General features: G+C 38.2%; 1 protein-coding gene and 1 long non-coding RNA gene across 2 annotated transcripts in view; one reads left to right on the top strand and one right to left on the bottom strand.

Annotated features, from left to right (window-relative positions):
- The window catches only part of LOC105096489 (solute carrier organic anion transporter family member 1B1), a 59,264-nt gene extending 48,926 nt beyond the window's left edge, over positions 1–10,338 (bottom strand). The window contains exons 1-2 of the mRNA XM_010988834.3: positions 10,279–10,338; positions 5,828–5,979 (exon numbers count right to left, since the gene is read on the bottom strand). Coding sequence (XP_010987136.1) covers positions 5,828–5,914 — 87 coding nt within the window. The 5' untranslated portion in view covers positions 5,915–5,979; positions 10,279–10,338. The remainder of the gene's footprint in view (positions 1–5,827; positions 5,980–10,278) is intronic.
- Positions 1–25,844, top strand: part of LOC105096492 (uncharacterized) — a 68,386-nt gene that overhangs the window by 11,920 nt on the left and 30,622 nt on the right. The window contains exon 2 of the long non-coding RNA XR_004134034.2: positions 22,078–22,154. This is a non-coding gene — a long non-coding RNA (uncharacterized LOC105096492). The remainder of the gene's footprint in view (positions 1–22,077; positions 22,155–25,844) is intronic.

Here is a 25,844-nt window from a genome sequence, read left to right as displayed (position 1 = left end):
GACTGTCCTTTTTATTAGCTCTCAATTTTCATAAGGTTTAGTTTAATTTTGAATTAAGTTTAAGTACTATAGATTTAATATACTATTTCCAAACAAGATTGGAATACAATTTGCTGGTGTGTTTCAGAAAAAACTAGGTTTTAGATTCATTATATATTTTTTTACCTGGCTTTATTTCATATCTGGATTTCATATCTCATACTCTTTTCCCCTTCTTTCTTCTGATAACTTCTCACCCAGTGAACTGTTCTCAGCAAAAGTAGAAAACTAGCCATGGACTTGGTGTGCATGCGATGCAAGAAAAAAGAATGTACTTCGCAATCAGAAGGTCTAGATATAGTTCTCTCTCTCTCTTTTTTTTTTTTACTTACTAACCTAACAAAGATGAAAAGGTTACACAATTTACTGAACTTCAGTTTCCTAATCCACTAAAAGAAAATATGTAATAATTAACTTGCTTATTTTATAGGGTCACTGTAACATTCAAAGGAATGATACTCATGAGTTCATGAATGTATTTGTGAATGTCAGTGCATCAAAAATGTGTGGAATTTGGAAGGCCACTATTGATTTATCCTCTTTTTTTCTCTTTATTAATATAAGGCTTATTTCTGAAAGTTTGCTCCATTCACATTCTCCATTTAAATATATCATTCTTAGCACTAGTGGAAGAACAGGAAGAGTTTTCAGTGCCAAAGCCCTTCCCATGATCTCTGTAAGATATATCATAACTAAGTTAGAAACGTGTATTACAGAGTGAAAAAACTAAAAAGCACTTGTCTGATGCATAAATCGGGTAGTATACCCAGGCCAAATATTTAATTTTATTAAAAATCAAACATTATGCTTTAAAAACATATGTCTTTATCTTTGTAAATCTACATCTTTTTATTTAATTTTGCTTTATATAATTTTAATACACTGAGACAAACCACTTTTTAAATTTTTTGATATTTAATCTTTCTTCTTTTTTTCTATTATTTACTAATTACAGGCAATTATATTTCCCAAACTCACTTTGGATAGATAAACACCTTGTGGTTAATTCCTTTTGCATTTTTACTGAGTTTATCATATTTAGTTTCTGTGTATTTTGATGTATTTTTATTTGATTCATTTCAGCCAAATTTTATGAGTTCACTCTCATAATCCCTAGCTTTTGGTAATATCCTGGCTGTTACCTATGTTATTAGCCTTACTTGCTTACAAATTTTAAAGTGCTTTATTAAAAAATGAACTTCTTCTGGCATAAATTTTCCTTAATTAATTATTTAAATATATATGAAAGCTGGAAGAAAAAAGATGATAAATAGATAATTTAGATATATACACATACATATATGAGAAGTTAAGATATACAAACATTGAATTAAAATTTATAATAATTGAATAATATAATTGAATAATAGATTTCTTAAAAGGAGAAAGAAACAGGAGAGGAGAAATATTTAAAGGAACAATAAATGCAACTTTCCTAGTATTTAACAAAGATGAAAAAAACCTCAGATTGGTACTGCCCATAGAATATCCAACATGAAAGATAAAAAAGAACCTACACATGTATATAGGAAAACTGGATAGAGTGTAGAGACATTTAAGAATATGAAAGAGAAAGAAAATTTTGAAGTCTTCCAGGAAAGAGAGCAAATCACTGTTTAACAGCAAGTGAGGTATAAAAATAAACAAAAATATTTTTGAAGTATTAAAGTAAAAGAACATAGACCCTAGAATTTTATATTTAACCAAATGGTTGTTTGACTATAAGGATATATATTCTCAAGCATGTAAGTTTTCAAAATATTTGGCACATACAGACTAACATTGAAAGGAGTTTCGAAAGAATTACTTAAATTATATATATGTATAAAATTTATATACACACACAAAATATATATATATATATATATATGTATATGTATATGCACATACAGACACCCACATCAGAGATCAGTGTACCTAAATACATAAAGCAAACACTGACACAACAGAAGGGAGAAATAGACAGCAATATAATACTAGTAGAAGATTTTCATATCTCATTTTAAATAGTGGCCAGAACACCCAGATAGAAGATTAATAAGGAAATGGAGAACTTGAAAAACACTATAGACCAAATTGACCTGAAAAAAATACACAAAACATTTCACCCACCAACAGCAAAATACACATTCATTTTAAGTGCACACATACCTTTGTCCAAGATAAATTGCACATTAGGTCACAAAATAAGTTTCAACAAATTTAAGAAGACTGATATCACACCAAGTATCTTTTCAGCCCACAGAATGAAGCTAGAACTCAATAGCAGAGGGAAACTGGGAAATTCACAAATACGTGAAAATTAAGCAACACACTTTTGAGCAACAATATGTCAAAGAATTAGAAAAGGAGATTAGAAAATACCTCAAGATAAGTGAAAATGAAGTCACAACATACTAAAGCATACGGGATGTACCAAAAAGAGTATTAAGAAGGAAGTTCATAGTGATTAACTACATTTAAAACAAAACAAAACAAAAAAGAAGAGCTCAAATCAGCCACCTAACTTTATATCTCAATGACCTGTACAGTGATTTCATTCACACAATGCATAGCAAGGTGGCAACAAACTGGCTGAAGAAATAAAACTGCCAGAGTGGTCCCTTCCAGCACGTTTGGAGAAGAGCTTCAAGTTCCCAGTTGGCAGTGTGTTTAAAGAAAGTTAATTGCAGCCCAGTAATAAAGACCAGAGGAGTAATAACAATAATAGTAGCCAGCATTTATTGAGCACTTACTATATGCCAGACACTGTTCTAGTGTTTTACTTCTATTAGTGGATTTATTCCTTACCATAATTCTGTCAGCCAGATGCTATTATTTCCCTTTCACAGATGAAAAGAATTAGATACAGAGAGGGCAAATGACTTCCTCTAGGGGGAAAATATGTATTTTTACAGGTTTTGGAGATTAGGACCTGGACATCTTTGAGTGCCATTACTCTGCATACCTATGAATATGTTAAGTTACATGGCAAGGGGGAATTAAGGTTACAAATGGAATTAAGGTTGCTAATCAGATGACTTTAAAGAGATTATCCTGAATTATCCCCATAAACTCAATGTAGTCACAAGGGTCTTTAAATGTGGGAGAGGGAGACAAAAGAGTCAGTGTTAATGTGATGCAAAGGGAGAAATATACTTGACCAACCATCACTAGCTTTGAATATGGAAGAGAGTTATTACCTAAGAACTTTGGCAGTTTCTGGAAGTTGGAAAAGGAAAGGAAATGATTTGTCCCCTAGAGTCTCCAGAAGGGAATACAGCCCTGCCAGCACTTTGATTTTAGTCCAATGAGACCAATTTCAGACTTCTCAACTTCAGAACTGTAAGATTATTATAAACTTGTAATAAATTTGTGTTGTTTTTACTCCATTTGCACACACATGCGCACACACATATACTTAATGTGTGCATTTGTGTGTCAGTGTTAGGTGGTGATAAATGCTATGAAAAAAGTCAATTTGGCTCAATAGTTATGGGTAGGAAATGCTGTTATTATATATGAAGTTGTCAGAAAGAGGTACTGTGTAAACAGAGATTTGAATGGGATGAAAAAACAAGATGTCTTGACTAGAACATTTCAGACGAGGAAGCAGCAGGTACAAGCTTCTCCAAGTCAGAAGTGCACTTGGCGTTCTTGAGAAATAGCCAAAAGGCTAATATGGCTGGAGGAAGGTGAACCAGAGGAAAACTGTGGAATATGGATAGCGTTGTGGTTACAAATGGGGTAGTTACCCTAATTATATCTGGAAGTGAAGTGGGAATAAAGGTATAATGAGAGAACTTTTATTTTGCCCTAATATTTATGTCTTTCGACAATGATGCATTACTTTTGTGTTTTTAAAGAATTTTCATCACAACACAGTGGTACAAGAAATCTGAAATGCAGAAATGACAAGTGTCAAGATAACAGCTCTACTGTCAGGTTTATGTAATAACCTCCTTGATTCAGCTTAAAAATTGAAGGAAAGGAAATTGAAAGAATCAAAATACGTTGTTGTTATTCAAAATCATTATCTGTTTGCTCTTTTGCACATTTCTCCCTGCTAAGCCTGTGTATGCGTTAGTAACAACACGTGTATTTGTGTGTGAGCACGTGCATATTTTGCTTGAAACTAAATTATTTGGTATGAAGGTGAATTTTTAGAAGCACAGAATGAGGAAGAGGATTAAATAGCCCACTTATAAATTCATGCTTACCAGGACATCTTGAGTTACTTTAGCAATATGTAGTACAATCGAAATCATGGGATCTGGAATTAAACTGCGTGAGTTCAGACCTCAACTCCACCACTTATGAGCTTAGGGATAGAAAAGAAAGTCATTTGCCCTCTCTAAGTTTTTTGGATTTTTTTTTTTTAATCTGTAAAAGGGAGATAATAGCATCTGGCTGACTGAATTGTGGTAAGGAATAAATCCACTACTTGTAAAACACTCGAATAGTGTCTGGATACAGTAAGTGCTCACTAAAAATGTTAGCTACTATTATTGTTATTGCTTCTCTGATCTTTATTACTGGGCTGCAATTCACTTTCTTTAAACACACTGCCAACTTGCTAACTCGAAGCTCTTCTCCAGATATGCTGCAAAGGGACCACTCTGGCAATTTTATTTGCTTCAGCTAGGTTGTTGTCACCTTGTACGCATGTGCAAATGAAATCACTGTAACCCTCAACGTTTAAAAGCAAATTAATCCAACACACCATAATAGCTCTAGGCAGCAGAGGTACAGCTGCATTAGCTAGTACTTTCTCCTGGTGACTGCTGTTCTGCTTAAATATTATTTAACTATTTCATCAGAACAGACTTCACCAGTAATCTCTGAAAATAAACAGATTTCATGTTCTCTGGACGAAGTTAAAACAGACCTTATATAACATGACTGCAGTTGAGTCTAATCTCTGATCTTTATTCAGCTAGATAAAACTACAACTTTAAGGAAAACACTTTAAATATTGATCAAAGGAAGGCTGACTGATTTTTTTTCCCTCTAGTCTTCCCTAGAGGAAGTTTAAAGGCTTTGCTTTAGGCTCAAGAGTTTTCCATCTACAGCATAGATGATTTGGGGTAAACTTCTCAATTTCCTGGAGCCTTGGTTGCCTTAACACTGTGCTCAAGGAGTATTTTTTTCCCTATCAGAAAATCCCAATGCAGACTATATCATTTAGTGTCCCACTGTTTTGTGACAAAAGCAAGAGACAGAATTACTACTTTTACCAGCTTGCATATGGAAAAATTAAATGGCTTTCCTAAATCATCAGTTAGGTCTCTGGGCTAGGTCTTTTGGTTGTTTTTATGGGCCTTTTCTCATAAGACTGTATTATTTGAGTTATTAGAATAAAAAATGCTGTTCTCTCAAAAAAATAATTTGAGTAAGTCAAGACCACAAGTGAATCACAAGGCTGATTAACTTCTCTGTTTATAAGTCAAATGTGAAAATATTTTTTTACATATTATCCATTACACAGAGACTGCTTTTATTTTAATCACATCTAAAAGTATCTTTTGATCCATCAAGAATCAGAAAAAAGATATCAAAATCTTTCCAAATTTTCGACATTAATAAACTCTTAACCATCAGAAATATCACCAAAGAAATATTTTTTTTTTTCAGATTTAAAGACTGATTTAAATCAAGATATAGATCATCCTGTTACTATGTTAATATATGCTTCAGTTGAAAACTCTACTTTGAAGTAAAATGTTCTTTTAAAACACTGGCTGCCTTTTCTTTAAATAAAAATTCTCCCTTCACTTATTTCAGTTTGAAAACATGAAACTCATTCCACCTTGAATCCATCGCAGTAGAATCTAGTTTTCCTTTTTTCTGAAGGCTGTATCTCTGCCATCTTCTTCAAATGTTGGTTTTGGTCCATCACTGAACTGCAGCGAGCATGTGAATGCTTTCAGTTGTTGTCGATGTTTGATTCGAAATGATTGCCTTTTTGGGGAGAAAAAGTATAATTTATCTCACTGTACACAATAACAATATTCAGTTCAGAAATAAATGCTGCAGGATCAACATCGATCATCAGCAAGTCCACTAATATTCATTCAAGGTCTGCTGTGTCCTGAGCACTGGGCTAGGGAAACTTGGGACACAAAAGGAGGGGAGAAAAACCACACACACATACACAAATGCCTAGCTTTAGTGAGACTGTAATTTAGGAAGATAAATGTATGGAGAAAAACTTGAAACAACAAATAAATCAGGTAATATACAATCACACACTCTATTAGATTAGATTAATTAATATTTTATTGATTGATTAGATTAAATTAGTAATTATTTGTCAGAGATAAAATTTTATTATATTTTCTGTATATCTACATTATAAGATTTAGGGAGGCAAATGTAGGTTTCATCCATGTGTATAGTTTTGCAAAGTGCCAGACAGTGCCTTGCATGTAGTAGATAGACAAAAATGGATAGCAAAATAATAGAATGAATTGTAATGAGTGGCTTAAAAATGTTTTATAGAAGAGATACCTTTGGAACCAGGCTCAAAAAGTAGGTAGAGTTTGGATTTGTTAAAAAGAGTCTGGTGTGCTCTAAGTACCTCTCAGAGAGCCTGCTCAACCTTACCACCATTGTGATTCCACTTTATTTTAATTTTGTTCATTTATTACAAAAAGAAAATATGTGCATGTAGTTGAAAACACGAAAGATCAAAAAAGACATATGGGAAAGATTTTTCCTCTAACTCTCATTCCCCAGCATTCAGTTTCTCTTTCTGAGGATCAGTATCATTAACTTCTAAAAAATCTTATCCAGAAATATGGTAGGCATTTGTAACTAACACAAATGGCAGCATACCATTAATCCTGTTCTCTTTTTGCTCTGCTGTATATATTCAACTTCATATTAATAAATAACTTCCTCTGTTTTCTTATGGTTACAGGGTATTCCATTGTCCATTGGTATCTACCTAGTTTGATGTCTAGGTAGGACCTAATTTAGATTAGTTTGCATCTGGTTATTTCATATTAGAAAATTTTCTTAAGAAGTCTGTTTATTGATGTGTGATCATTTCTGTAGGATAAATTCCTACAAGTGAAGTTTTGGAGTCAAATGTACAAGGAATTACAATTTTGAATGTTAAGTCCCTATTTTAAAGACTAGTAAAGTGAATCAGCTTGCTCCTTAGATTCGCTCTTTTTTTTAATGGAATAGTGGGTTCTTCACTGAGGTTGAGAAAATGTATTCTTAATCATTCATATGTGCAGAATACATATTTATGTACCCAGAATATCCATGTTTATACAGAAACACAAATAAGCATAGATGTATGACTATTAATAAGGCACTAATTATACAATGCAGTTAATATATGTTATATATACAGCTGGTTCTCATTATTTGCAGTAGTTGTGTTCTCCAAAGTCCCTGCAAACACAGAGGCAGCAGACACTAAACACTGCTGCTAGGGGAAATACGGAGTCCGTTCCTGTGTATCTGAGGTCACAACATTTTTGTCAACCATTCAATACATAACCTGGTTTTATGTCTGTTTCTGTGTTAAGACCCCTTATTTAATTTATATTATTGACCTAGTGTCATTGAATTTGTGGCTAGTCACACTCTGCAGCTCACGCCTGAGGGAAGCTTATGTAACTCATGTATTTTTTTTCCATCAGGCACATAACAGCTTTCTTAAACTTAGGAACGCTGCACAGCATTTCAGCGCTTCGCTAGAGAGTCGTCTGAACAGCAAAATCACCAACAAAAAGCACAAAACTGAAAAAAAAAAAAAGCATTAAGTAGACTGTGAAAAGGGCAGTTGTTTATGAGAGCTGAAGCAAGTAAGCATGGTCCTCCCTTGTCCGACTTCAGAACATTCGTGTGAGACAACTCAAATTTTTTGCCACTCTGGGCAGGTATATGAATGACCATGAAAAAGCAGCAGTATTGATCTGGGGGTTACAGATCGATTTTAGTGAGTAGGAAAATTCACAAATACCAAATCCACAAATAATGAGGATCAACTGGGTATTTTATTTATTCCTCTCTTCAACAAGGATTTATGGAGACTCTGTTATAAATCTGTTAAGTCCATAAGTAGGCATAATGCATATTTAATGGTTAATGTAGAATTGTAGAAATGATCACTACCTGAACACATTATCCCTTGTGTATATATGAGCAGATGTGTCTTACATATGAATGCAGAAACCCACACCAATGTACATCTAAGTGAATCCCACTTATCTACTTCAAGTATGTGCTCCATACATACACCTGTGCCTGTTCAGTTACTGAATGAAGTGGAGTGAGGAGAGAATCAGTAATCTGGTGGTCCCAAAGTCACTGGCAGCCTTTTGGTAAATCGTATGTCATTTTTTTCACTTGAGTATCTCCTTATCTTTCTTCAGGACTTAAATGTTAGGAAATCCTTTTTCACCACTCAATTGCAGAATTGCAAATCTGAATGATCTTAAAGGTGGATAGTCACCCTTTAGCTTTAGTTTCGTGTTTGTCTGGTTGGTTGGGTTGGCTACTGAAAAAGTATTCCCGAATGCTGTTATCTCATCACTCCTATCCTCGTTTATTGCAATTGATTAAATGATTAACCTGTCTCCCATCCTTGTCCCCTTCCTATGTGTATCATATTCGTCCTCAGACTCTTTCAGGGGTCCCTTGTACCACACAAAATAAAATCCACATTTCGTATTTGACATTCTTCCCAAAATAACCCAGTCCTTGTTTCTGCTCTTACTTCCCAGTATGCCTGTAAGCGCTTCCCACTACGTGGGACCATTGTCCCAGAAGAAAGGTCTCTGCCTATCTGTATGTTTCTTCTTAACCTATAATGTTCTTCCTCGTCTCTTGTTTGTAATTTTGCCCCCAATCACCCCTCTTAGATTTTTTTCCCATTACTCCCAGTTGAAATAACATTTCCAGCACCCCTGCTCCACTGGAGAATATCCCTTGTAACATAGTCATTATTTTTCCCTGTATTTCCACTGTTTTCCCAGACAGACTACTATCCCACACCTCTCTCCTCCATAATGGGAAAAAATATCCAGGAAAAAAAGTTGGAAATGTAGGTACTTTTACCTCATTTCCAAGAAAGATTAAATTGTAACAAATCACTACAAAGAAGTTAAAAAGTTAGAATGTCACCTTAGGGTTGACGCTAAACACCACACTTTCCACATTGCCATGGCATGTTAAGCCTGACTTGAAGATATTTTAACATTATTTTTCTTCTCAGAGCTCTAACCAACTAACATGTAAATGAATTTTGGGAACACAGTATGTTTATAAGACATAAACTACAATATTTTATAGGACAGGCATTCAGACATAGCATCGCAACTCTTCCCTGAATAGAACATCCTGTTTCTGCCTTTTGATTGAGGGGTGGCGTAGAGGGCAGATCTCACCAGCTTCTGCTTATCTGTGCAAGCGTTTACTATCTGAGTGAGCACAGAAAAGCAGGGCAAGCCGAGTGACCCGGTTCCTACCATGTACCTGTGGTACTGAGGAGGGAAAAAGTCTACTAACTTCTTAGACTTTTTCTGGGTCTGTAAATGATGTAAGAGGTTTTTTTTATTTATATATTTTTTATTGAGGTATAATCAGTTTTAATTAAATAAAAATAATAATTAAAAGGGTAGCCACCTTCCTGAATTGGGGAAGGGAACTAATATTTATTGGGTTCTTAGTTTATGCCCGGAACTCTGCTAAGAATTTTTTTCTCATATAATCAGAGATAAAATTATCTAGAAAACCTCTTTCTTTTCTCTCACCTCGAGTAGAACTTGAGTTGAAGCAAGGAAAATAGAGTCAGGTAAGTGGCTCCGAGACACATCCCATTTCTTCATGTTTGCTGACTAACTCTTCACCCCACATTACCCAGTTATGATAGAATCAAAGAAATAGGGAGTAAGTCTACCAATTCTATACAGTGAGTGAAAAGAATTGCCTTGTAGCATATTTTGAGAAGGTAACCAGAAGTACATTTTTTCCAGACCGAAGTTGCACTTGTCCAGAAAGTAACAGGAAGGACCTGGATTTCAAACTTTATTTTTAAATTATAAATATCTGGTTTTCTGTATTTTATTTTCAAAAGTTCATGAACCGGAGGCTCTGCTACCTCTAGAAGTGTGTAGAAGACACAAAGCATAAAATACATAACATTTATCATGTCTATCAAAACAGTTTTTTTCCTTGAAATTTTTTGTAGTTTCTCACATAGAAGAAACACTGAAATTCAAGAATCTCAGAGGTCCTTACCTGGACTTTGGATCCTACAGGAACAGCAATAGGTCCATCCCTTTATCTGTTGTTGGAGTCTCTTGTTAAATAGTTGGTTGGCTATATTTTTTTTTACAGTCCAATGATGATTAACTACCTTGTTAGGTCATTGTCCAAGGTAAATAGAAGAAAGTTAACCACTTATTCTAAGAATCTTCTCTGCATTCCTATATTTTGTTATGTTAATTATGTTAATCATTTCTCAGAATGTGTAAATTATTTGTATGTAGAAGTTCAAAAATTAAGCTTTATTTCTGAAAATAATTTATATTTGCTTACTCAAGTTGGTTGCATAAGATATTTTTCTCTAAAAATACAAATACAACAGATTATCCAAAGTATTTAAAACTTTTCCACATAGAAAAGATTTCCAGACAATTTTCAAAACTGGTCTACAGGTTACTTTAGCTTTCAAAAGATAAAATATACTCTTTTGCTTGATGCTTGGGTGCAGTTCTAATATGATGTGTCTAGATCCTGGATGTCCCATATGGAACAGTAAAGTGCCAATTCATTACAAGATAAGTCTTCTAAGACAAAGTTTTTAATGATAACAAAGGTCAAGGCTACTTTGCACGGGAGATTTCTTATATCAAAGTCTGCAGAAAGAGAGGTCCCATAATTTCCTTCTATTAACTGTGTTTTTAGAGGAGGGGAGGGCTTGACCCAATTGAAAGTTTTTTTGAAGAGGGATGACATTTTGTGCACTCGTTCGTTCATTCACAAGATTCCCTAGAATACATCTACATCCCAGACACTGGGCTCTGTTCTGGAGATGTACTAATGCAAGTAAGTATGTCAGACACTTCTGACATGAATGAATGGCATATGTTATATGCGTTATATAGTGAATGTCATGTATTATATTTACATGTAATATGCAAAGTATTCTACAGAGAGCACTATACATATTTGTATACATATATATGGCTATTATAGAGAGAGAGCAATGGGAATGAATATATGTACTTACATAAATAGCAATCTGAGGATGCAAATTTGAAAACATTTTTACCTCTTATCACTTCTGCAGGGCCGTTGTTGCTACAGCTGCAACAGTATTTATTTAAGTTCTGAATCTCAGTTATTTGATAGATTAGTTCTATCCTGGTTTATTCTTGGAACTGTTGGAATCCCAGGAAGAACCAGAGCATGGAGAGGAAAGGTTAGGAAGTCTAGTTCCTCAATGAAAGGGAACTGAGAAATGTAGTTCTGGGGCAGGGAAGATCAGGGTCCAGGCTCCCAAATACCCCTCTGCTCAGTCAGAATCTGTAGTTGTCTGGGCCCTGCACCCAGGGGATTCTGATTCAGTTGACCCAAGATTATACTTTTTTAAAATAAGCACTTCGGTAAATTTTTATGTAACACCAGATTTTGAGAACTCCAGTGGCAGAGCTGGAGAACATTTCCAGGTGACTTCGGTACTTCCTTTCCATTCGGAGTCGGCATACAGCTTTGGTGTTCCTGTGCTAATGATTTTCTCTTCAAATTTCTATGCCACGCAAGGCGCATCACCTTGTTTTGAGACAACTATAGAGAAGGATGGTAAAACAGTACAGATTAACTAGAGTGTTTCTAACTCCTAAACTAAAGCTATCTTGTGAAATTCCAGAGGGTTTCCTGAGGTCAAAGAGCCTTTGCCCTTTATTTTTTCTGCGACTGTTTAAGTCCTGAGACTGTTGTTCTTGTGTGACTTGCGGAGGAACAAAAGTAGGGGAAAGACATTGCAACAGTTCTTTCACGATCAATATTTTGCTGACATCCATGGGTCGATAGAATTGTAAAAATTGCTAAAAAGTTGCTAAAAACAACCTTATTGGCATTTACTTCCACTGTTCTGATGATGTCTCTCTTTGAAATCTGATAGACCTTGATGTCAGTTAGTCTCTGCTCCTTGGTAGCAATACGAACTTAAGCAGGTGATCTAAACTTTCTGAGCATTAATATCCATTTCTGTAAAACAGGAAGGCAATACTTGGGGTAAGGATTAAAGAATGTAAAGTGCTCTACACAGTACCTGAAAAATGATAGATTCAATACCTAATACCTAATAAGATTCATTATATGACATTAGTGTATTATAAATATTTAAAGCAATTAATTCACATTATAGGAGTAGAAATAAAATCTCTAAGACATGTACCCAGCAGTTTCTAGTTCCAGAGTGCTCAGATGGGTGCCACAGGCATTCTGGAAGAGGGAGCCTTCAGGTTCAAAGCCAACCTGCAGATGCGTCCCAACACACCTCCCTTGACAGTGGTCTAGAGACAGCTCCAGGAGGCTGTATACTCCTACGAAGAACCCCACGCCTTCCTCCCCACCGACACTGAAGCTCTGGCGCCATCATGTTGAAGCTTACCATGGCCATCATCTCTCTTGTGTTAGTCACCACCACAGGAAGGTCGGGATTCTCTGATCACTCTCATCAGCTCCTGTCTAATCCCCAAGTGGCTCTGCCCACCCCTGTATCTGCCCCTCATTTCCTTTCCCTCCCCCAATCCTGAACCGAGATCCTTCTCTTGAGATTTTTGGAACTCATGGTTAATCACAAGTGGAATTCCCTTTACCTTTAGCCTCTTCCCTGAAACTTCTCTGCTTCACCTTCTTGCTCTAACTTAAACCTGGCCGTTCCCTGAAGACACTGCTTCTCCTGCTGCTGTGATCAGTGAGGGCAGTGTTACTCTCCACGTCGCTCCATGCCAGATGCGCTAGTTTCCAATTTTCCTTCCTTTGCTGCTTCCACGTTCTCTTCTCTGAGACTCTGTCTCTTCTGCTTCTTGGAATCATCCATCAGTCCTTGAGTCACTCCCACTTCTTGGTTCAAACCCAATCTCTCAAAGTACTCCTGCTGTCATAATTATTGATGATTTCAACAACCATGAAGAGAATCCTTCTCACTCTCTGACTTCTTAGTTTTTCAATCTTCTCTTCTCCAGTGGTCTTGCTTCTTCCTGACCAATGGCCTTATCGTAGACTTTGTCACACCGAAACTGCGACCTCTCCATCGTATCACTTGCAAGGATTAAATTTTCACTATCTTGCCAGTTCATGGGCTGTAATACTGTGGACACAGCAATGCTTCCACCAACCAGGATCTATCTGACCATCAGTTGATTCTACCAGAGATGTCACTGTTCCTTATTTCATGCTTTCATTTCCCTCCATATCTAGGTTCAATTTAATGGTCCCATAACCTTTCTTCCATACAGCTTCAAGTCATTTGTGACCCTTTGCATCATTTGAATTGCTTGACAAAACTACAGCCTGGATTGAATCCATTCATCCATGCTGCTGAATGAGGTTGAAGAAAAATGCTCAACCCTATTGACTTTAAATTTATGATCATGAAACCCAAATGGGCCTTTCTTTTGTTCAGGTGTCATGTTGCATTTTCCCAGTCCAAGTCATCTTGATTTTTGAGTAACTTATTTTTTGCCTTCATTTCACTCCTCAAAACTCTTGACACATCCTTTCCCACCTCCACCTTCAGCTGATGACCATTTCACTGACAAAAATGAAGAACAAAACTTCCAAAAGCTCCTTTCACCACATCTGTCTGCCAATAGCATCAGTACCACATACTCTGCCTTGATGAACTGTCTGTATAGCTAAGGCCAAACTCCACTTGTGTGTGCACCAGATTACTTCCTCTTGTGTTCCCAAGGATAGCAGTTTTTCCTTTCTAAAGAAATGTTCCCATCACCATATAAACACGCCATCACTTTCCCATCTTCAAAAATCCTTTTTTGGTCCCATTCCCCTTCCAGGTATTACTCTATTTCTGTGCTATTTTCACACTTAAAATTTTTTCATAAAAGGCTTATCTATAATGATTCTTTTCCATTCCTTCCCTCACATTCTCCCTTGAACACACTTCAGTCAAGTTCCCCCCTGCCCCAACTCTTCACTCAAACTACTCTTGCTTAAGTCATAAGTTACCTAAATGCCGCATGTGATGGCATCCTCATCTGACTTGACCTATTAGCAGCATTGTCCAGAGCTAATTATTCCCTCCTGAAAATACTTTCCAGGACACCATCTTTTGTGAGTTTCCTCTTAACTCACTGGCTACTCTATCTTAAGCTCATTTACTAAATCCTTTATATACTTTGACCTCTTAATTAAAGTGTCTCAGGATTTAACTGTTATATTTTGATCATCTCTTTTTTTTCTCATGTCTTAATACTATCTATATGTTGTTAATTCCCAAATTTTTACCTCTGACCAGGACTTCACTCCTGAGCCCTAGATTTTTCCACTACCTGCCCACCATCCCCCTTTACAGGTGTCAGAGGCACCTCATCCTTAATATTTTCCAAGCTCTTCTCATCATCCTCCCTTCCCAGACCTCCTCCCAGAATATTCTCCATCTCAGTAAGCTGTAATTCTATTTTTCTAGTTGCACACACTCACAAAATGTTGGAATAATTCTTGACTCCTCCATTATACAATTATCAGGCTTTACTTTAACATATATCCCGAATCTGACTGCTTTTCACCACCACCCCAGTTATTACTCTGGTCTTGAGTTATTGCAACACCCTTCAAATTGTATCTCAAGTTATCTCCTTTACACGAACCACCCCTCACTCAACCTTACCCACCTACATAAACTTTAACACAACAGCCAGAATCATCGTGTTAAAACAGGTCATGTCATGACATTGCTCTGCTAAAATCCTCCAATGGTTTCCTACATCACTCAGCATAAAGTCCAAAGGATGGCCTCAAGGCCCTATAAGACAGAGACCCTGTACTCAGAATCTTTGGACTGGCTGTTGTTTCTGTCTACAATGTCCTTCTCCAGATATCTGCATAACTCACTCAATCAGCATCTTTTAGTTCTCACCCTAATGATACTCTCCCAGTGAGGTCTTCTCTGAAAATTATTTTAAATATTACCCACTCTGACCTCTTACTACTTTATTTTTATCTCATCATTCATCATGCTATGAATTGTAGTCATGTTATTTTGTTTATTGTCTGCCTTTCTCTGCCTTAGCACTGATACATTTACGTTACAGTGTAAACTCTGAAAGAGCAAGGATAGTTCTTTGTCTATTTTATTTTCTGCTGTATCCCCAGTGCCTAGAATAGTGTCTGGTACCCTATTCTATATACTAGCACTGGACAGTTAGAAATTGAAATTAAAATATTGCAATTAATAGTAGTATAAAAATATGAAATGCTTAACACTTTTGACAGAAGTTGTGAAGGAACTGTACACTTAAAACTACAAACTGTGCTGAGAGAAATGAAAGAAGCCAAACAAGAGAAACATACCATGGGTTTTCTTTGTTGTCATTGATATGTCTGCTCAAATCTTTTGCCCAGTTCTTACTGGAATTGTGCTCCTACTACTGAACTGTAAGGGTTCTTGGTAGATGTCTTCTAACAAAGGATAAATGTTTGCAAAGATTTTCAAGAGCAAAAGTTTAAAATCTTGATAGTGTCTAATTTGTTTCTTTCTTTACATTTTGTGCTTTTTTATGTTCTAAGTGAAAAATCTTTGCCAAAATCAAGGTCAATTAAAATTTTCTCATTTTTCTCCAGAGGTTTTGTATTTTTAGCTATTACACTGAGGTCTATACTCCATTTTGAATTAATTTTGGTTTAAGGTGTGAGGCCAGGGTCAAGGTCTCACTTAAATTATTCCTAAGGCTTTTACCTTTAACCTAACTCTTTCCAAGGACTGAAATACCAAATCATTAAGCTGTCAAGAAACAGAAAAGATAGGAAGTGCTCTATTAATTCTGTTTTCATACATGATTTCCCTTTTTCTCCTCCTCCCTTTTCTTTCCCTTTCATTTCCTGCTATCCCTCAGGATCAAGGATCAAGCACAATGTCAGATTTTATACTCACTCAGTAAGTGGTATTTATTACAATAGGCATTTTCTAATCATAAACAGTACTGTAATGAACATCTTCTAGTTTTTGAACACATCTATGATTATTTCTATAGCATACTATCCTAGCACCAAAATTACTGTTTCAAAGAGTGTAAGCTTTTAAAAACTCACTTTTCAAATTGGTTTCCAGAAAGGGTCTATCAACAACAGTTCCTCCATATATATTGTACCTCTCAGTTTATAGCCATCGGTCATATCTTTTTTTCCATTTTGGACAGTTAGTTGCAAAATGGAAACTCATTGTTGTTGTTTCATTTTGCATTTACTTGATTAGAGACAGTATTTATGCTAATTCCATAGGACCTTATGATAAAGCCCTCTAATATATTTCATATGATACAGATATTATTTCCCTCATCCCTTTCTGGTATCTTTGGCTCAAACTCAGGATAATATTTTTTCATCCTCAAAAGGCAAAAATGTGTATCCTGTTGAATAGCACCAGTATAGCATTTCGTTCTCTGTAATAGAAATCCTAATTAGCCCTATTTTCTAATATATTCTTAACACTATGGACCACCAAGTAAACATTCTTTCTCTGGAAATTCTAACTTTCCTAGAGAATTCTCAAGTTGTTTGCTCTCACGTGATTGAACAAAGACCAGTCACAATCCCCAACATTGTGTTTGGAGCAACAGAATTCTCCTTTCTCAACTACTGCTAGTCAAATGTCCCCTGAAATTCCAGCCATGACCTTACTTCCTTGAATCATCTTATCCATTTTCCTTGGGCCTCTCTTAGTGTGCTGTGTCCTATGGACGTCTCCATGGCTTCAGATGTCCTCTTAGATCCCTTGGCTATCCGTAGCTGCCTAACAATTTTCGTAACATAACACACTGGCTCGTCGAATCAATCACTCCAGAAGCTGGGACTAGAGACAGCTGGTAGGTTCTGGAGTCAAGAAGTCCTTGGTAGACAGGAGCTGACATTATGGCTACGAATCAGAAACAGATACAAAGATCCAAGTGGAAATTACCTGTGTTGTACTGATGGTTGTGAAATTCTCCAGCCAGTAGGTGGAAGCAGACCCCTATCTGTAAAGAGGGAAACTAAACAGTTCATGTATCTGAGTCGTCATTTAGCACTTTGCGGTGAAAGCAGCTTTCATCCTCCAGGAATCAGCTCTTTCTTGGCCTATATTTATGCAGTCGCTAATCCCTATTCAGAGGAGATTAGGAGCCTTCGCAAGTTTAACCCATGCCTGGGATACTGCAATATTTTTCCATGCCACTTCAGGTTAGGAGAAGTAAACATAACTAAAGAGTGAAACATCATCTAAGTAGGTTTTTAATGCTATTAACTCAGTCATGTTACATGGGAAATGAATTCTGTTCTTGTTCCATCCTCCCGGAAAGACGGTGTTACTTGGCTTAGGGTCAGGAAGGCAGGGCTGGACTAGGAAGGGCAAATCCACAGAGAAGGAAGTAAGTGGGAGGGCAGGCGTGATTTAGTAACGACATCGTGACCGCCGAGCGCCATGAGAGCAGGGGGATGTCTACAGTGTTTGCTTCAAGGGCTAACACAGTTCCAGATTCCTGCTAGATACCTGTTAAATATTTGTTAATAAAATGGTGAATGGTCACTATTTAACCCATTAACGTTTGAATGTTGTCTCTTCTCAGGATCTGGTATCTCAGCAGTGTCCCCTGTAAAATGCATGTAATGTATAAAAGGAAGTTGAAGGGCAGTGGAAAATGATGATGTGGGAGGCTGAATAATGGCCCTGAAAGATATCTGCATCCTAATCCCTGCAACCTGTGAATGTTAACTTAATGGCAAAAGGGGCTTTACAAATGCAATTAGGTTGAGGATCTTAACACACGCAGAGTAGCCTGAGTAATCTGGATGGGCCCTAAATTGTCATTTAAGAGGCAGGTTTGACTACAGGGAGATCTGACTACAGTTGGAGACAGTGATGTTATGACAGAAGCAGAGATTGGAGTTCTAGGCTTTGAACACGGAGGAAAGAGGCCACAAGCCAAGGAATGAAAGAGGTCACTAGAATTGAAAAAGCAAGGGAACAGTCTCTCCCCTCAGAGATTCCAGAAGAAACCAGCCACACTGACACCTTGACATCCGCCCAGTGAAGCTGATTTCAGACCTATGATCCCAGTATTGTAAGAATATGTTTGTGCTGTGTCAGGCCGCTAAATCTGTGATACTTTGCATTGTAGCAATAAGAAGACAACACAAACGGTAACTGCCTTCTTTAGCCCTCATCTCTCTTCCTCTGCTGGACTCCATGGTTGAACATAACCAGTAGAAACATGAGTCAAGGCCAACACTGTCTGTCCTAAGAGGAAAGACGCGGCCACCGGGATAGACTATGTCAGAGAAAGGCTCTAATACTGGCGTCCCAGCCAGGTCAGCCTCAGTGTAGAGTCCTTTAACACAAAGCTAAATTTTGGAACACCATTACAAATACATGAGTGACTTAAAGGCTGGGAAAGTCGCCTTTATTTCCATATGTCAGGAAGTAAGGGCTTGAGCTGGCCTCTGTTGATTTGTGTCATCTCTACGTACATTGGGAACATTTCCATCAGTCTTGGGATTAGGGGAAATAGTTGAAAACTGGAGACTGAGTACAACCTACCAGTGCTGAAGACTCAGCTCGTTCAGCTGACACAAATTTGTCGAGCAGCGTTAATATGCTAAGCAAGGTGCTCAGTGCTGGGCGTCGACACAAAAGAATAAGCTATGCTCATGCCCTCGAGAGGCTCACAGACTAGTTGTAGATAAAATGCCTGACCTTGGGGTGTGCTGCTTCCGCAGTGAAACTCCTGCTCATGCGTAGACAAACTACCAGTCCTTAAACTTCTTTGAGTACAGCTGAGGAATCAGTAAAATGTTCAAACTAAATGCTAGGGGATGAAAGAAAAGTAGGAGCTGGCAGTGGTTTTATGGTGACAACTTACAGATCTTTACTTTCTGTCTCTCTAGATCAATGGTCAGCAAACTATGGACTGAAGACCAACAGTAGCCCCTCAATGGTTTTCGGGGGAAAAAAAAAGTTTTACTGGAACACAGAGATGATTGTTCACTTACACATTATCTTGGGCTGCAGGCACGCTACAATGACAGAGTTAAGTGGCAGTGGCAGAGATCACATGGTCTACCTTGAATGTATGCTGTCTGCCCCTCTTGTAACCCCTGCCTTTGAGAACTTTATCCTTTTCTAGCTATTGGTCTTCTTCTCTATGGTGGGTTCCATATTAGAACCTGTAATGAGTACAAACCTGTAATACCAGTTATTTGGTGACTAGACTCAGAGTGGAGCCTGAGCCTTCTCTCTCACTGACCTACGTCCCACTCTCAGACTTTCCATCTCAGGACTCCCTCTTTTCCAGCATTAGAGCCTACCCTCTCCTTCCATGACCCCCTGTATTCAGTGTGGGAGTCTCCTCCTTACAGGTCTTCTCACGCTTGCAAAAGCTGCATGTTCACAGAGCAACATCAGGGTGGTCTCCTCACAGGTAAATCGAGGTTGAGGTATCTGTGATTAAGTAAGACTGTGTCCAATAGATAGCTCTCAATTAGAGGTGTCCACTTTTAGGAGATATGGTAGAGAAAAATCTTCGAATGCAAAAGAAATCATGTAGGGGAGGGTGCAAGTATGAATATTAAAAAGGATGTAAATTCAGAAGACATGGCAATGAAAGAGAAGCTGAGAGGAAGTGGTCAGAGAAATAGGAGGGGGTCCAAGAGAGAATGCAACAGGGCAGCCTGGAGAGTGGGGATCGGCAGGCAAAAAGAGCTGAAGGCTCCTGGTGCTGAAGAAGGACTGAAAAAGCGGCCAACAGTTCTGGTTTGAGCTGGAAACTTTGTTATCTGGACATTGGATTATAGTGTGTTGAGCTTGGGCAGATGGTGTGTCTTGGCCATCTCAGCGCATGGTAGCAAGACTGTGGATTTGCACCCCAGGTCTGCTGTGTACTCTCTGTGTGACTCTGTGGAAATTAATGAACTGCTCTAAGCCTCAGTGTCCTCCCCATTGGAACACGGGGATAAGAACCGTTCACACATCTCAGTTGTTCTAGTTGGTAAGCACAATGCCTCTACATAGTGATTCATATACACTACTAATTTTTAAAAACTTTAAAAAAAATTTTAGTTGAAGTATAGTCCGTTTACAATGTTGTGTCAATTTCTGGTGCACAGCATAATGTTTCAGTCATATTTATGCTACAGAAAAATTTTTGGAAACCTAGTTACAATAAGCGAAGAGGAATAAAGTGGTAACTAGAGGGAGCCGTAGAATTAAGAGAGGATTGTTTTACTTTCTCTTACCTTTTTCTTTTTTAAACATTTAATAGCTAGAGAGAAAGGAATTCACCGTCTAGTGGGAATGTGATGCAGGAGAGAAGGTGAAAATTGGAGCAGTGCTTTATTTCAGACCCAGAGCTTTCCTAAGTTTCTTAGGTACAGAGTCAGTTTCTTGAGCCATCTACGAGGTAGATGAACCGGAAGTCTGGAAATAGCGGGAAAGAGGAAGAAAGCAGGTACAGGGACACATTAGTTGCAGTGTCCCTGGCTGTCTGGGAAATCCCTGGGGACTGTAGAATGTTTTGGGAGCCTCAGTGGTGTGGGTGCCTGGATTCCTGAAGTTCAGTGCAATGGGGAGGCGGGTGGGTGACTGATGTCTAAGTGCAGATATGGCACTTTGCCAACTCCCTGGCCATCCCAGCCCAGATTTAGGATGGCAAAGGCTCCATTTCAGAATTGCCGTAAACTGTATGCTTTCAAAATGGCCAGGGTTCTGCCAGGGTTTTGTTTTGTTTTGTTTTTAAACATGCGTTTCTGAATAAGGCAAAAACAGATGCACTTGTTAGCCTCCTGAATACTTTTCTGTCTTGGAATTGGAATCTTTCACAACTTTGGATTCTGCTTATGAAGCATGGAGTATGTTCCAATCACACTGGCCTTAGGCATGAAATCAATCAATGCTTGGATTTTTCAAATATGGATTTAATCCAAGCCAGACCTGGCCTAAAGCACGGTGTAACCTAAGATTGAGTTGTACTGATGTTGGAGCCGGAATGTTAGAAAATGCCATTTATTAAAGGGTCTTATGTGTGGATGTGCCTAGTCACCTCAGTAGTGACGTCCAATTGGTTGTAAATAATACCTTAATGAAGCTTTTCTGTAAGGAGTAACTCCTGCCAAAGTTTGAGTAGTTTCCAGTATGTGATACCTATTTACACATTTTTTAGGGGTAAATTGATTCTCTTCCTTAGTGGAGAAGAAGACTTCTACACTTCTGAGGTTTTACTCAGTCTTCCTTCTACCACTTTCAAGTCTGGGATGTTTTATTCATTCAGTCATTGGGCGTTTACCCTGTTCCAAGTTCATTACAGTGGAAAATAACAACTATTCTGTGGAGCTTGCAGACAAGAAATTAAATTAGCAAGAAGACCTACATTAAGGAGTGAAAACTGCTATAAAGAGAGACAACTGAGGTTAATGGGATGGAGGGGGCCAGCACATGCTGGTTTAGAGAGGGTGGTCAGGGAGGGTCTCCAGAAGGCTGATGTGGGAACAAAGATCAAGTCCTAGGGGACAAACTGTTGCAGGCAGGGGACCCAGGAGGTGTGAAGACCCAGGTTTAGGGGCTGCTTGGTGTGTTGGGGGAACAGAGAGGGGACCTGAGTGGAGCAGAGTGAGTGTGGGGAGAGTAAGAGAAAATAAGATTTGAGAGGCAGCGGTGCTTAGCTTACGTAAGACCATGGTAACACTAAATATATACAACCAACAGTTACATGCCATATCAGCGTGACTGCTTTATTTACAAAGTTATCGGAGTTTCTCAGACCAGTTTTTGTCCCAGGTTAGTCCACCTTGAAATTCAAAGCCTTTGATTTTTCAACTCAGGTTGATCCGCGGCCAATGTGGGTGAGAGATCACAGGGCGGACGTCAGGGCACCCAGGCAGCCAGCTCAGCACAGACCGTAAGTAACTGGATGTTTTTGGACTATGAGACCTTTCGCTTCTGTGGCCTTGACCCCCTGTCTGTTCATGGGCAACCTCTGTGACGCCCTCCAGTGCTGAAACTGCTTACCGCGGTGATAGGTGCTCGGTGTTCATTCATCAGCCCTGCAGCTGTTACGGGGTTCTTCGTAGGGTATGAACTGCCATTTTTTTTTTCTGCCACAAATCAAGTATTTTAGCCAGCCCACAAAGCTAAGCTCTAGCTTAGAAGAAGAAAACAGAGAAAAGGAAACAACAGGAGAGGAAAACTAAGTTTGTTATTTCAATATAGGGGAAAAAATTGTGGACTAGAGGTGAAATCTGATTAGATCACAACCAAAACTGAATATCATGGGTATGGTATCGTATCACTGTCTCTGCTAGTTTGGGGCTTTGAAAAAGTTTCAAGCAGGTGTGGTAAGTATCTAGAACACTGGAGGCATCAGAAGATGTGGGGTTAAGCATCTGCTCTGCCAGCACCTGATTCTGTGATCTTAACAAGCACGGTTAACTTATATAAGCCTTTTCTAGTCTCAGGTTTTTCATCTGTAACGGGAAGAAATAGAATCAGTCTTTACATGGAATTAAGAGAAAAAAAGTGCTATAATGCTTTATAGATTTTAAAGAAATAGGCAAAATTAAAGAATGATATAGAAATGCTCTAAGATAAAATGCATATCTAAATTGAAATTGACTCTTTTTGGAAAAAAATGATTTATAGAGTCCATCAAATATCTAGCTGGTCAAGTAATAGAAAACAATGCTTTTCATTAATGGTTATTTATTTATTTAGTTTTAGTATGTTCACAATTTCAAAGATCCAGAATACCTTTGGAGCACATAACCTATTTCTATCAACACGTTGTCTACTGAAATAAATGCGCAGCCTAAAAGTTGAGAGTTATGTTTTATTTGGTGGGAGGACTGGAGCCAGGAAGGTAGCCCTTGAGATGGCTCTGAGGGACTGCTCCGAAGAGGTAGGGGAGGAGCCAGGATATATAGGAGCTTTACAACAAAGACCAGGTAGTTGGAACAATAAAACATTACTTGTTATCTAAAGAAAACCAGGCATCTCAAGTTAAAGAATTTAGTGCTTTTCTATGTATGGGAGGAAGCAAACATTTGGGCTCATTGAATTCATTCCTTTGACAAACACCTAGCTATCAAGGGCCATTATTTTGTCCTTTATTATTCTGAGTCTGCTCTGAGGGCACCAATGTGAGTGGCTGCAGAGGCCGGGCTGCAGGCCTGTCCTCACTGGGGGGTGGCAGCAGCCGCTGATGACTTGGTTTCAGCATTCTTTGTTTACTGATATGGTTGCAGTATTTTTGTTCACAACATTATTCTATTCTGTTTTGCCAAAGGTTTTATTAATCCTGTTATCAATCCCTAAATGGAGCTTATTTTTCCTATATCATTTGTTTGTTCATTTATTCAGTATTCAGTTTGTAGTGTGTCTCTGGTAACGTACAAGATAGTGTAGACTGATAAGAGTGTCTACCATCAGTCTGTACTGGGCCACCACCTGGTACTTTGGGGATGCTGTGAGGCTGTGGTCAAGGGAAGCTGACTCGAGGTGACTGAACTAAATAGTCACGGAGGAGAAGGAGGAAGAGTTAGCCAGGTCCTTGCTAAGGATGTGATGCTGCTGATCTGCGGAGCTAGTTAGAAATGCAGACTCTCAGGTCCTCACCCCAGAACCACTGAGTCACATCTGCATTTCAAACAAGATCCCCAGGTGATTCACAGACAGAGTAAAATTTGAGAAGCCCTGAGCTGGGTGGAAGGGTGAAAATAAAAGGAAAACGGAGAAAGTGTTTTCTGGGTAAAGAAAGTAGCAGGTCCGAACATTTAGGAAACTACAGTACAACGTGGCCAGAAGATCTAGTAAAGAATTAGCATTAGGGGTTATCTGGGAGATGGAATGAGGAGGTTGTCAGGGACCAGGTCTTGAAAAGTCAGACTTTACCAAGGATGTCTGAGGCTGTCTGAAAATGCTGGAAGCCTGCTAGATGATTTTGAATAACAGAATATCACAAGCAGATTTCAATTTTAGAATGGCATATATAAACATCACTGGATTTTCTATCAGACAAGAAAAAAATGACATAAGAAGTATCAACTTTGAAAAAGAGTCAAAATAATATTCTTTCATAGACTTTGATTACACACCAAGAAACACCTAGAGAATCAATTGAACAACCTAAATTAATGATGAACTTTGGTAAAGAAGGCCAGTTACGATAGAAACATGAAGTGACTAACAGCTTTGCTAAATCTGTTACACATAAAATAAAATAAAAGATCTTAAATAATCTTTTAGAAAATAAAATAGAAAACATTCCAATCATATTAATGACACAAATGTTGAAGACTCTAAGTAATCTTAGAAATATTTGGTATGTATATTTTTCAAAAAACTATAAAATTTTACTGAGAAACACAAACCATATTCTTGATGAAAAGATTCAGAATTATAAAAATATCGGTTTCTAAGGTTTGTGCTAGGAGATTATGTGATATTGTGATTTATGATTAAAGCTCCTAAAACCATTGGAATTTCCTAAGTGATAAAAGTGATAAAGGTGACAGAAGCGTCTTTTGTTACTCATAACAAACCCCTTTCAACCACCTGAGTTTATGTTAATGAGGTAATTTTAGCAAAGTCCCTAAGGCTGAGGGGCTGGTTGCCAGGGAAACCAACTGCTTGAAACACTGAAACTTTCAACCCCACCTCCACCCCACCACCCGACCACCTCCAGGGAGGGGAGAGGGGCTGGAGGCTGAGTTAAGCGCTTATGGCCAATAACTTAACCATGCTTATTTAATAACCATCATTTTAAAAAAACCCCACAAGGATGCATGGTTTCAGAGAACTTCCAGGTTGGTCAACATTTGGAAGAGCCAGGAGGGTGATGTACCTGGAAAGGACATGAAAACTTCCTGCCCCTTCCCAAATACTTTGTCCTGCGCACCTCTTCCATCTGGCTGTTCCTGAGTCGGATCCTCTCAGTAGTTTATCAAGTCTTTGAAATGGAACAGGACCCCCGGGGGCCTTTCCTGGGTAGACCCCTCCCCTATATCCACTGCTATAGCTCCTCTCTGAAGTACCCAGATAGTGGTATCTCAGGCATGTTTCCCGAGTTTTTCAAATGCTAAAACCTACCACCAAATGGAAGAAATTAACTACTTGATGATCTTGAGCACATGGCCCCCAGACCTTCTGGCACCCAAGGAATGGTCACCATCAACCAGAGAATTGTGCACAGCTGATCACATACCCTGGGGCGCCCCTCCCTCAGCTGACCTTTAAAAACGCTCAGCTGAAAACCTTCAGGGGTTTTTCTGAGCATGAGCCACTCTGTCTTCCTTGCTCGCCCAGCAAAAAACCTTTCTCTGCTCCAAACTCCAATGTTTCAGTTTGACCTCACGGTGAGTCCAGCACATGAACTTGCGTTCAGTAACATCTTCCTGAGTTCTGTGAGCTGTCTGGGGCATGCCTTGTTTATTGCATTTCTCAGATAATTGCTTTTTTTACAAGCTGACGTTTTGTGGCAACCCTGTGTCAAGCAAGTCTTCTGCTGTTTTTCCAAGGGCATTTGCTCATTTTGTGTCTGTGTGTCACATTTTGGTGTTTCTCAAAATATTTCAAACTTTTTCACCGTTTTGAT

This window comes from Camelus dromedarius, chromosome 25, assembly GCF_036321535.1.
Source record: "Camelus dromedarius isolate mCamDro1 chromosome 25, mCamDro1.pat, whole genome shotgun sequence".
In the NCBI taxonomy this organism is placed as follows: domain Eukaryota; kingdom Metazoa; phylum Chordata; class Mammalia; order Artiodactyla; family Camelidae; genus Camelus; species Camelus dromedarius.
This window is presented reverse-complemented; position numbering and strand designations above follow the sequence as displayed.